The sequence below is a fragment of the Talpa occidentalis genome, unplaced genomic scaffold (assembly GCF_014898055.3).
Source record: "Talpa occidentalis isolate TD23 unplaced genomic scaffold, MPIMG_talOcc4v2.1 talOcc4.12, whole genome shotgun sequence".
Classification (NCBI taxonomy): Eukaryota; Metazoa; Chordata; class Mammalia; order Eulipotyphla; family Talpidae; genus Talpa; species Talpa occidentalis.
The window spans coordinates 14,766,288-14,779,164 of record NW_023601212.1 but is presented as its reverse complement, the minus strand read 5'-3'; the positions used below and the strand labels follow the sequence as shown (position 1 = coordinate 14,779,164).

The 12,877-nt window shown below is 54.3% G+C and overlaps 1 protein-coding gene across 3 annotated transcripts in view; it reads right to left on the bottom strand.

Moving 5' to 3' along the window:
* Positions 1-6,398: 6,398 nt before the first annotated feature.
* Positions 6,399-12,877, bottom strand: part of ZBTB16 (zinc finger and BTB domain containing 16) — a 178,054-nt gene continuing 171,575 nt past the window's right edge. For all 3 annotated transcript variants that reach the window (XM_037505309.2, XM_037505307.2, XM_037505308.2), the window contains exon 7: positions 6,399-11,439. In XM_037505309.2, coding sequence (XP_037361206.2) covers positions 11,210-11,439 — 230 coding nt within the window. In that variant the 3' untranslated portion in view covers positions 6,399-11,209. The remainder of the gene's footprint in view (positions 11,440-12,877) is intronic.

Here is a 12,877-nt window from a genome sequence, read left to right as displayed (position 1 = left end):
CAGCCTGGTCTCAGCTGTGCTCTGGAGAATTAAGGAAAAGGTCAAATACTTGGGATAGGGTATTAAGGAGGAATACTAATTGACCAAAGATTTCTAAGAGTAAGGTGAATAGAGGTGAATAATGGTCAAGTGGCACTTATGAGGGCTTCTCCACCATCTTGTGACAGTCTCCCTTCCAGAACAGGGATGTATTAGGAAAGTCTAGTCCCCGCTGACAAGGCCCATCAGATCAACCACCCTGCATGCAGTTCCCAGTTCTCACCAGCTGATGTCAGTGGAAGCTCGCTCTAAACCAGACCACGCTGATGTAGGTAGAGGGAGAGGCTCAAAAGTAAAATGCTGCTTTTTAAAGAACAGCTAACAGGTGGTAGAAATCCAGGGGTATCCCGTACTCTGAGGGTCTTGACATCTGACAAAAGCCATAGAATCCTAGTTCTATAGTGTTGGGAGGGGTCTTCCAAGCCATTTAGTTGCATCCATGGAGATGGCTGGAGGAGGAGAGGAAAAAAGGCAAGATGGTGCCTCCTAAAGCCACTTCTAATCAAAAACTCTGTAGACTCAAATATCTAAGGACTGGGCATCCCACTGTACCATAGAGTCTAGGCTGAATCACTAGAGAAGGTTGAGAAGGGTTTGGGAACCAGACACCAGGCTCACTGGCTATATTAAAAGGGCAATTCTATTTTGAGGTAGGAACTGAGTTTCTAGGCTCTCTGAAGGGTGTCAGAAAGGAAGAGTTGGTCCCTTTGGCCCCCAGGCTCCTGCAGTGACCGATTTGGCCCTTGGGGAGTCTCACGGAACATCTGAGCTCCGATGAAAGTGTTTCTCACTCTTCCAGTGGCAAAGTTTTGGAGGAACTGAATTCCTCTGAGGTTGCTTTTCCCTCAGTGTAAGATGGCCTCCTGGGCTGAGTCTTATGCAGCCTTTGGGGGGTGGGAGCAATTGGATTTGACATGACCAGCTGATCAGTTGGGGGAAAAGAAGTCAGAAAAAGGGTCAGGATAGAAATATTAACTCAGGAGCATTTCTGGAAAGTCCAACTGCACTTTCTCCCAGGAAGCTTAAGGCATTCCTTCTCTGGCATATATTTGGACCATGTTCTCCTCTTACCCAGCACCAACACAGCCTGGTATAGGAAGGGCCGGAAGGACACCATCCCTTTCACTTTCCCAGTGGGTCTTAGCAGCAGAAGCACCTGCAGTCCATTCCCTTTAGGTGGCGCCAAGGTCCCAGCGATATATCTGGATAGAACATCCATGCCAGAACTCCCAGATTTTTGGGTCCTGGCTGTGGGCTCCTGCCCAGGAAATTAATGTCTAGGCCACTGTCTTCCCACCCTGGCTAGCCTGGAAACTGCTGTCCATTTGTAGCATATATTTTTTTTTGCATTTGGTTCAGAAAGCTGATGGGGTACTTCACTTCAGTTGATGCTTGTGCCAAGGGTGAAGAGGCAGGGACTTTGCAGTTGAGAAATGGACTCCAGAGCCAGCTGGAGATGCAGCCAAGGTCGCACAGTGAATAGCAGAGCTGGCCTCAAACCCAGTTCCTCCTGACTCTGAACCCCAAGTTCTTTATGCCCCTCTTCCAGAGGGGCTGCCCAGCATAGCAGCCACCTAGCTATTTCAAATCTAAACGGGCCCAGTTGCTGGGTTCCATGGGTCCATATGCTGCAGGCTGATGGTGCCCATCTGGCCTTCCGGACACTGCCAGGCCCCAAGGCCAGACCCAGCTCTGTTTCAGGGGGTTTGGAGAAGGTAGGGCACCACCCCCACAAGGTGGCAGCTGCCTCTCCACTCCCTAAAACTGCCCAGATGGGGCTGGTGCAGGGAGCTGGGGGTGTGGCTAGAGTTGCACAATAGTGTGAATGAAGTGGAAAAGGCTGGGAGGTAGAAGTTTTGATTCCACACAGGACCGCCCTGTGCAAAGAATGGAAACTGTAAGCACCCACAAGTAAACACCTGGTGGGGGCTCTTCCTGCTTGGGGGCACTCCCTGGGCAACAGTGTGGCCTAGAGGACAGAGCAGCTCTGCTGGAAGGAGAAAACTTAGCTTCAAGTCCCACCCTCAACACCTGCAGCGCTACAGTCACCAGTCACATAGAGTTCACTCACCTGGCAAATGCTGCTGTGCTGGGTGCTCCCCAGGAGTTGTGGAGGTTCAGTGGAAGCCTCTAGGTATTTGTGAATAGAGTACCCCTCTGGCCAGTGAGCTGGGGTGGTGTGGTCCCCCAGTCTGTCTGGGAGTCTGACCGGAGGAGCAGCCCCCTCCCTCAGGTCCAGGAGTGAGCATGGACCACAAGATTTCCTCATTGTTGTCTGGCCCCAGGACTCCGTGAGGGTGGCAGATCTGGGGGCTCTGAGCCAGGTTGCGTCTCTGCACCCCGCCTCTCTGGGGAGAAGCAGGGGAATGGGGTGCAGCCAGCCCGCGTACATGGGGAGTGGCTGCAAGCAGCACAGCTTTGCTATTAATGTAGTCGGTAAATAAATAGAGGAGGGCGCGTGAGCTTAGCGTACAGCAATCAGTTTAGAACTGCAGGGTAATTAGCCCTGCAGGGGGCTGCTGCGGGGCTGTAGAGTCAGGTTTAAATAAGTGAGTTCACTTTCACTGAGGGACCCCCTGGAGAGCAGAAAACTGGGTCCAGAGAAGCGCCTGCCCTCCTGCCAGCCTGAGAGGGGCAGAGCTGGGAGTGGGGAGTGGCTGGGCCCAGAAGCACAGCGGGAGCTGGGGGCCGGCCCCCATGTCTGCTGAGGCCCAGGTGTTTCCATGCACACACCCCCCCAGCACCCTCAGGCAGTGCCCTGCCTGTGAAGTGTCACTGCCCTGTGCTCATGACAAATGCAGTTGAGGTGTCTCCAGGAGCTGAAATGAGCACTTGTGCGGGCAGCGGGAGGCGCCTGTGCAGCCGTGACTGTGTGCTCAGGCGTGCGTACCGCGGGGTGGGGGCCGGACAGGCGTGTGAGGAGCACTACCTGCCGGGCCAGTGGCAGCCTCAGCCCCACAGCCCAGATGCTAAGGGTGCTAAGGGCCTCTCTCCTCCGCCCCACCCCTTCTCCCACTCTTTCTTTCAGCTGTTTATGCAGCAAAGATGTCCTGGGTGCCTGCCCCGTGCCAGACAGCGTGAGGCTCTGAGAACAGGAAGATGCACCATGCAAGTCCTGCCCTCCAGGAGCAGAACACTGGGTTGGCGGTGAGGCAGCCGATGACGGGGGTACATACCAAACAGAACCACAGAGGCTGGTGCAGGAGCAGCTGCAGAGGCCCCCGATGGCCAGGGAAGATACCCAGGGGAAGGTTTGAGCTGACACCTGAATAAGGAGTTGAGGAAGCCAGACTGAGGGAGAGAGGTGAGCATGTGTGGGTGCAGCGCCTGTGAGAGCAAATGACAGGAGCAAAGGTCCCAGCTATCCACCCACGGTCCAGGCATCTGGAGCAGGGAATAGGTAGGGGTGGCTGAGGGGCCTGGGGTGGGTAGAGAAAGGGGCTCTGTAGCTGAGGGGCTCGTAAGCCTGGTGAAGGAGTTTGTATTCGGTCCTAAGAGTAATGAGGAGCTGAGGGACTTTCATCTAAGGAGTGGCATGATGCCATTTGCAATTTTGGAAAAGCCCTCTGGCCGCCAGAAGCAAGTCAGAGGCTGGAGTAGAGGGAGGGCCTGCCTGGAGGCAGAGCACCTGGCATCAGTGCTCTTCAGTGCCCCCTTCCTGGTAGGGGGCAAGGGCTCCAGGCAGCCAGGTGAGGAGGCCTGGCAAGGTTGAGGCTGTGGCCTTGGACTTAGCTGACCTCTCCCCGCGGTCGCTGCCACAACCAACTTGAGTCCTCAGCAAGCCTCAGCTGGCCGGGACCTCGGGTCTCGAGCCCTTGGGCGGCCTGAGAGCTGCAGAGGCTGAGACCGCGTGTCTGGAGGTGTGCCCACCTGACTAAGCAGCTGTGACTTGCAGGGACCGCGTGTCCTTGGAGACACATGCAGGAGGAATGGATCCCTGGCCCCTCGTCCAAATCCAGGAGTGCCCTCGGGTCCTGGGGGAGATTGCCCGGGCCGGGACAGAGGGCAGCTGTGGGCCAGGCTGGCAGGGGTGGGCGGCCAGTCACCTGCCCCTGGGAGGGAGGGAGGGGTCTGAGGCAGGCCACAGAGCGTTCTCAGGCCGGCCAGCCAGGGCCCCTTTCTCTCCATGAGATCATATCTGGGTCAAAGAGCATGTAAAGCAGGCGGACCCTGGCGGCCACACAAAGCCCATTCAGCCCGACCCCTATTCACTCACCTCCTCTCCCCCAGAGCCCAGGCGGCAGCGACCCCAGCACAGGGCCTAAGCCCCAGCTTTGATGTCCAAGAACAGAAAACGGCGATTAAATGTTGTTTTAAAGAGGGAGTTGCTCACTGCCCTCCCATCTGTCAAGAGAAAGCTGAGGCCCCAGGGGGGAGGGGCAGGGAGGCCTGGGAGGGGGGAGACCTTGGGGCTGGGGTGAGGCCAGGGGAATGAGCGAGCAGGATCCCTGGGAAAAAAGGGATGGACAGAGGACTTGGAGGAAAGGGCCAGAGACTTGAAATCAAAGATATTTTTGGCAAAGGATTGGTTTTCATGATGAGAATTATGGAGAAGTATGTAGGCCAGAGACACAAAGGTAAAGCAAACACTGAGAGATGAGAGACAGGGGGTGGGCGACAGAGAGGAAAAGAAGGAGAATGGTGATTCTGGGAAGGAGACTGGAAGAAAGAGCAGAGAGCAAAGGGCGGAGTGGAGAAGCCGGCTGGTGGTGGGGCCGGGAGGGTGCGTCGCTCTCTCTTCCTGGAAGGTGGCCCGGGAAAGCAAGCATGGCTCCAGGTGAGTCTCTGCTCAGCAACCCCAGGGTCCGGCAGACCCCCGAGCCCTGGGATTCAATGGCTACTTTTCCCAGCCCTGCCAGAGCAGGTGCCAGGCGCAGGTCAGGGCTCCTCAAACAGGCCGCCGTACACGCAGGCCATGGTACACGCAGGCCATGGTACACGCAGGCCACGGTACACGTGGGCCACGCTACATGCACGCCTTCCCAGAGGCTCCCAGCCACGCTGGCGGTCAGGCCCTGTTTGTTGTACAGCTTGGCACTGGTTTATGTCCCAGAGGGGCCCCTTCTGGGTCCCTAGCTTTGGGGAAGGAGACAGATTATTCCATGATAACCCAGGTAGGATGGTCTCAGCCAGATGCCAGGCCAGGAGCCTAGGATTGGGGGGAATGGGTTTTACGCTACAGACGACCAGGACGAGGCTTCCATCCAGTAAGAGGAGAGAAGAACCGTGCAGGGCAGCAGCCTTGGCCCAGGGACAGGGAGAGGAGGTAGGGGACAGGCCCACTGAGTTTTGCGGAAATGATTTATTCTGTCTGCACCTCTGCTTCCCACCAGTTCCCTCCAGCTCCCGTCTCGTCTCCCCAGGGAAGGGCTGCCACAGAGCTGGGGACCTCGAGTTAGGTGGCGGCCCCTTGGGGAGAAATTTCTGAAGTGTGCTTAGCTGCGAAGAAAACCTGGAACTTGTCAGTATATAAAGATCAGATGGGAGGCCCTGCCCGTGGAGTCCCGGAAAAAACAAACCTGGTTTGGTATCAGGGGATCCGGGTGCCAATTCTGACTCGCCAGCTATGAGCAAGTGTGACAAGCCAGAATGGCGGCTCCCTGTGGGTAGGGACCTGTCTGTTCTGTTCCCACCTTGGCCCCGCTGACGGCTGGGCCAGGACCCCACGTCGAAGGAGTGAACTAGTGATACCTTCTAGCAAGTATCAAACGACCCAGCGCATTTCACCCTATTTTCAAAGTTTTCAAGTATTAGAAAAATGCCACAGGCGTGTGCTTTATAATCACGGTGGAAAAGTACCACAGGAATAAGGTTGAGTGTGTACCCCAAGTTTTCTCAGTCCACATCCCCAAACAGAGATCTCAGTTCCTCAAAGTGCTCCCCACCCAAGAAAAGGCACAGAAGACAAAGCCAAAAAAAGGGGAGGGACGCTTCGAGCCAGAGACAACTGAATTAACTTTATTCTCTTCTAACTGCAGATTCAAGGTATACAACTGAACATTGCTATTTTTCTTATGAGACTTATAAATAAAAATACAAAAAATGTTCACTACAAAAAAATCTACTGTTAGTAGGATGTAAAAAATATTCTCTTTGCTATAGAAGGCACAAACTTCACTTAGTGACACATGGAGAGAGAAAAAAACCTGCAGCAGTAAATTCGTTTTTTCTTTCCTTTTTTTTTTTTTTTTTTTTTAAGTCTTGTCAGAAACACTGAAATTACAAAGAAACGCATCAATCTACACGGAACGAGGGCAGATGCAGAAAGCTGCAACCATGGCCACAGGACTTGGGGTGGACTGCTTCGGGACTAGAACAGAGAGGACTGGCGAGGACCACGGGGGTCTGGGGGGGCGGGGGGCAGGGGGAGGGGGTGGAGAGAGAGAAGAGAGCAAGGGAGAATGGAACAGGCCCCACTTGAAAGGGGAGGTGGGGCATGGGAGGGCAGGAGGAGGAGAGGAAGAGATTGAAAGAGAGATTTGTACAAAAAATTAACCGGTAAAATTGAAGAAACAAAATTGGGCAACCTCCTAAAATTAGGCTAAGAGGAGGTGCTGAGGTAGACATGAACTAGAACATCAATTAATTAAAAACACTATTCTGTAATACAGAGCAATCGGACTGGCACTTGTGCTGTCACGACATCAGACAAGCCACAAAAACAAACAAACAACAAAACAAAACATAATACCCAAACCGAAAGGCTTGGTTTTGCTTGGTCCGGCAGGGCCACAGGGCTCTCAGTGCTGTAATTTACATACATATATATATATATATTTATCTTTATATATAGGGGATGATGTCATGGTGCACCACCACAGCTTCTTAACCTCACAAAGATCATGCATAACACTATGGGAACAAATTCTAGGACACGCCAGGAGGCGGGTACCCTGTCTGCAAAGGGGAATGCCCGTCAGCACGGGGCGGGGTTGACGGCCCTGTGGGGCCCCTCTCCCCCCAGCTTTTCCCCTGACCCAACCTCCCCGGTCTGGCCCTCGCCCTCTCCTGGGCCAGCTGGCCTGTCCCTCCACCCAGCAGCCTCTCCTCGGAGCCTTAGTCTGGCTTTGCTCCCTCCTCCTGTTATACCCAGGTAAGTGCCGCCAGGAAGCCCAGGCAGGAGGGGACCAGGTGGGAGGGGACCAGGACGTAACTAACACAGGCCGAGGGAAAATGAACAGTCGGATGGTTTTCTGGTTTTCGGTCTACTTCCGGCGCCCCCAGCTTCCACTCTTACTGAGCTTGCAGGGAACTGGCCATAAGCCTCGCCCTGTCCCCCCCGAGTGGGCCATGTCCAAAGGCCACCCCCACTGCTGCTCACCCACCCCCCCCGTCAGGAGAGAAGCCAAAATATCCTCTCCCTCTGGGGCCCGGACGCGCCTGCAGCCGCCTGTGCCCACGGCATCCAGAAGGGTACCCTACACTTGTGAAAAACTGCAGGTTTTTTTTTCTTATCTTTTTTTCTAAACATGGAAAAACTGTTCAGGCACAAAGATTATTAACCAAGCCCACGCCGCATCCCTGGATTGTACAGACTCACTGGCTCTCCCAGCCTCCCTACCCTCCCCCCGGTACCCCAAATCTACCTTCCCCATATTCGTGGCCTCCTCCAAAGCAGCCCAAAGCAGCAATGATATTTACTATTTTATATCTCTCTCTTGCTATATATAATATCTCTCTATATATTTGTCTATCCTATATACACATAGGATTTGAATGCTTTGAAGGAGTGAAGAGCAAAAGCGCACACGAGTAAGAGGTCAATGTCACCCAAAGCAGGGAGGGACAGGCTGGTAGGAGCTGAATCTAAGAATGGGGCCATCATCAACTTGGGACTTTCCAGGCTGAAGAAGTTTCACTGATCTGAATAAGGCAGCAAGTAGCAAGTGGGGTGTCAGCAGTACCAGAGCTGAAGGCGAGGGGCGGCCAGGTGGTGAAGCAACGAGGGGTACAGGACTCTGATCTCACTTGGGGAAAGAGCACCCCCACTCCCTCACCCCCAACCCCTTTATCCAGAGTGTGGGAAGCCGCCAGGTAACTTCTGACCCTCACCTGGGCCCTGAGGCCTGCCCAAGAAGGCCTGGACCACATCACAATTCCTTTGTGAGTAGGAAGCTGGGACAGAGGCACGTGGGACTCTATGGGGGTGTCTGGGCTGGGCATCCTCTCACCCTCTCTCCCCTCCCCCAGGAGGACCCGGTGGGGGCAGGGGGGGACTGATTCGTGCCATCCAATGCTGCAACACCGGGTTACGACAATACTGCATGACTGAACACACAACCACACACAAAAAGCACACGCGCACACACACGCACACACGCACAAAGGGAAATTGTGTTATTGGTGGTGTGGATTTTTTTTTTTTTTTGTCTTTTTTTTTGCTATTCACATTACAAAAGGAAAGGGCAAGGTCCTGTAGAACTGACGAAGGAACTAACAAATATTACAAAAATATTACAATTTGTCAATATTAGCTCAACCCTCGCAGCTATTACTAACAGGGGAGGAGACCCAGGCTGTGTGGGCGGGATGGGGGGTGAGGGGCGTCAGCTAGGTCTATGGAATAGTTTGATTTTTTTTTTCCTTCCCCACCAAAGTTGAGTGACATCTCGCTGTTCAAATACTGTTTTCTGGGATTTACAGATCCCGTGAGGGCCACCCAGTTCCCCGCTTCTTCCCAGACTGGGGGAGGAGGCAATAGTGCATAATGATTTCTTACAGACTGCCCCTCCCGCGGATTCCACTCTCTTCACATTATAAACACAACTGCTCTAGTCACGTATTTCAAGTTTAACTTTTTTCCTTTCCAAAGCACTAAGTCATTATTCTAGTTGCAAAACAGCATCCTCCCTACGTTATCATCCCCAATCAACAGTCTAGTGATACCCCGCCCCTCCAAGCTACATCCCCCCAACACACAATTTTTAAGGCCTTCAGATTTGGTGGGTGAGATTGCAGGGGAGGGCTGGAGCGATGGTGCTGGGGGGATGGGGGTGTTCACAGCAGCACCCATCTCCCCAACATCCCGAAATTCCTCACCACCTTTTTCCCCAAAACCGCTTCCCTAAAACCACTTTTTAAGACCTAAGATAAAAGCACAGCCAACAGCTTTCTCAGAGAGAGAAAGGAAAGAAAACACACACACACACACACACACACACACACACACACACACACACACACACACACACACACACACACCCCCTCTTACAAATAAAGCATGAGATGAAACGGAGCGTCCGTCCCAAAGCGAACACAAATATTGCAAATGTGCTTTCCAAAATTCAGGGTGGGGTGGGGAGGCTGGGGAGAAGCGGGGAGCAGAGCAGCAGAACAGGAGGCAAGAAGGGGACAAAAAGGAACTGGACAAACATAAGAGGTAGCTTTTAGAAAAACAACACCCCACCCCCCCCAAATGCAACAAAATCAAACCAAGGCTGGCACATCCCCACACCGGCCCTGAACATATACATATACCAATTTTGGCAACAATCACGCACACAGAAGTGGGGGGTGGGGGCATGCTGCAGATTCTGAACCACAGGCCCCAGACCTGCAGGACTCAGCAAACTGTCAGCAGGTCCGCTCTTTTCCAGAGAAGGTCAGGTGAGCAGGGCAAAGATGACTCCTGCCTGCCAGAACCGACAGCAACTCCGGTGTGCCCCGAACACACCACCAGCCAGCCCCCTGCTGCCCGGCCTTCCCTGTCATACCCCAGGTTCTCAGTTCTGTGGCTACTTGCAGCTGGAAGGCTAGTGGCCTGGGGGGTGGGGCGGGCCTTGGCCAGCTGAAGTCCATTAACCAACTATTCATTTACACAAGAATTAGAAAAGAACACCCTCCCCATTCCAACCCCCAACCAAAAAAGAGATACAGGGGTTCTGAAAGCTCATGAGGTCACAAAAAACTGAGGTAATTCAAGTACAATGTGCTAACAGGGACAGGTACACAGAAAAGAAGCAAACGTAACACAAGGCCAAAGCGCTTTCTCCTTCTCCTGCCCTCCTCCTCCCTAGGACTGGGGGGCTATGAGCCAGGGATTCCAGCAGCTCTGGTTTCCCCACACCAGTTCGCCAGGTCTGGGGTCCCAGTAGGACTGGACATTTCCTACACCTGGCCCGGTGCCCCTCTCCAAGCGCAGGGCACTCTGGGGAAGGGCAGCCACAGCTTTGTGGGGCACACGCAACCCCCCCCCTCAAGGGGCTCCTTCTCCTAGGGACTTAAGTGGGGTTGCAGGGATCTGGTTGGTTGGATGGGACAGGACATCTTCAGTTGTTATGTTTTTGCATTTTGGAAGCAAAAGCAGCTCAGCAGGAATCTTGCTCAAGACAGAGCTTGACTAGGGTGGGGTACTCCATCTATTTTATGTTCTCAAAAAGCTAAGGGTGGGAGTTGGGTCTCTGGAGTCAGCCCCCCACCAGGGAGGGAGGGACCTGGGTGAAGAGGGTGGTGCTGCCCTCATCCAGAAGAGGCTGGGCACCCCCTGGAGGTCAGACAGCTTGGGGGGTGGGGTGGGGCAACAGGAGTTGGGGGAGGGGCAAAAGCTGCAGTTTTTGAAGACCCCATAGGGGGGACTCCCCATTGTGGCAGAGCTGAGGAAGCAGCTGATGAACTGAAAGGTGGGAAGGGGAGGAGAGTCCCCCACCCCAATGGGCCCCAGCAAACTAGAGCTGCTGTTGTTGAGGGTCAACCAGTGACACCTCCTCCTACCTCCACCACCATCTGCAAAACCCCCATTTGCCCCCCAACTCCCTCAGCCCCCGCCTTCTCATGGTCAGACTGTTTGTCTCTGACCAGAGGACCCCTAACTCCTGGCCTCCCTTTCTGGACACAAGTGGAAGTCTGCGCGGAGTAGGGCACAGATCATCTGTGCTGAACACTGGACAAAGCCACTTCTGCCCCCACCCAAAAAAGCCAGGCCAGTCTCCAGCCCACAAAGGGGAGATGGAGGCCCCTGGAGAGGGGCAGTGAGTGGCCAGGAGTCCAGTCACCTGGAGCCCCAGAGAAAATCCAAGGCCAGACAGCTGTCAGGTTTCCTTTCACTTTGCTTTTTTTTCCTTTCCTTTTTTTTTTTTTTTTTTTTTTTTTTGCACCATCCTTCTTCCTCTACTTCATCCTGTTCTAACTCCTCTCCTTGCTCCCCACTCCTCTGCACGCCTCGCGCCTGGCTTCAAACGTAGCACAGGTAGAGGTACGTCTTCTCTATCCTCCAGTCGGGCGGGATCTCCTCTGGCTTGTGGCCCTTCATGTGCTTCTGCATGGAGGACAGGCTGGGGCAGTACTCCGTGCAGATGGTGCACTGGTAGGGCGAGGCGCCGTTGTGTGTCCGCAGGTGCTTGATCATGGCCGAGTAGTCCCGGGAGCGCTGGTGGCACAGCTTGCACTCAAAGGGCTTCTCACCTGTGGGAGGGGGAGGGCAGAAAGCCAGAACAGAGAGAGAGGCGGTGAGGGTCCCTCCGGGAAGCACTGGGCCCACACTCTACCCTCGGGCGGGCTGGAGACGTCCATCCCTCTGGCTGGGATCTTTCCCACGGAACTTTCCCGAGGGTGGACGCACCACCCAGTGTGCTAGTCACCAGTTAGCTGCATGCGGCTCTGAGCACCGGAGAGGTGGCTAGTGTTCCAGGAACTGCACTTTCAATTTTATTTCACTACCACCAATTTAAATTGCCACATGTGGCTGGCGGCTGTGGCACTGTCAAGCTCTACCCCCTGGCCTTCCTCTTAGCTCTCCCGAAGGCAGATCCTTCTCTTTATAAGGAAGGAAGCAGAGGTTGCAAAGAGGGGCAGTGGGATGGCTCTCCAGCCCAGTTCCATCTAGGGAAGAAAGGGATGGAGTCCTTTCAGGGATACAGGTGGTGGGGAGCAGGGTGGGGTGAAACTGACAGAAGCCAGTCCTTCCAACACGCCACCCTGGGAATGTCTGTTCCTCTAAGGCTCTGAGAACCTGCCCTGGAAGCTGCTGCCTCTCTGGGGCTAGCCTGGAGGGTAGGGCAGGGAACCTGGGGACACAATGCCACGCCCTGGCTGCTCCCTCACCACCTTCCCTCTGCTAGAGTCCCCTGGAGCTGAGCAGAGGATGTGAGGGAACCTTGTTTCAATACAGTAATTAACTGGCCAGCCATCTCGTTATCGATACTCCTCCGTGCAGAGGCCCCAGCAAATAATGAAGTAATGAACAGGCAAAGTGATCTAACCATCGACCGGCTATTTACAATCGTCACTGCCAATGCTTTTAATGATCCACCCGCCAGGTCACATCCCCGACAAGGGGCTAAGGAAGCCCCAGGGCTCAGGGAAATCCTTGGGGTCATTCAAGTTGTCAGCAATGAGCTCCCCCAGCCTCTCCTCGTGGCCTGAGCTGGAGGCGAGAAAACAGCCAGGACACACATCCTCTGTGTGCTCCTCCCGGCCCAGGGAACAAACTGTCCTCGAGGTCAGCAGGACCTGCCTGAGGACACTGACCACCCTTCCTCTGGACAGGACAGGTCAGAGGAGGTTTCCTGGGTGGCCAGATTCCACTACCTCATCCCCAGCGGAAGTCCTTCTGAATATTCACCATCCCCTGAGCCAGGGGCGTGCAGATGTGCAGCAACTAGCTCTCCAGAAAGCCCTGCTGTGCAGGCCTTGCCCGTGGCCATGTGGTAGGCCCTCCCACTATGGCTGACTACAGCAAAGCCACTGAACTTGGAGTCAGAAGGAGACGCACAAAGCTGGTTTTCACAAGTGGTGTCGCCAGCTCCAGCTTTCTACTGCCCCCAACTTGGGCAATTCTGGGTTTCTGGGCCACATACAGACCCCAAGGGAAACCGGGCTCACATCTCCTTTCTGTAAAAAG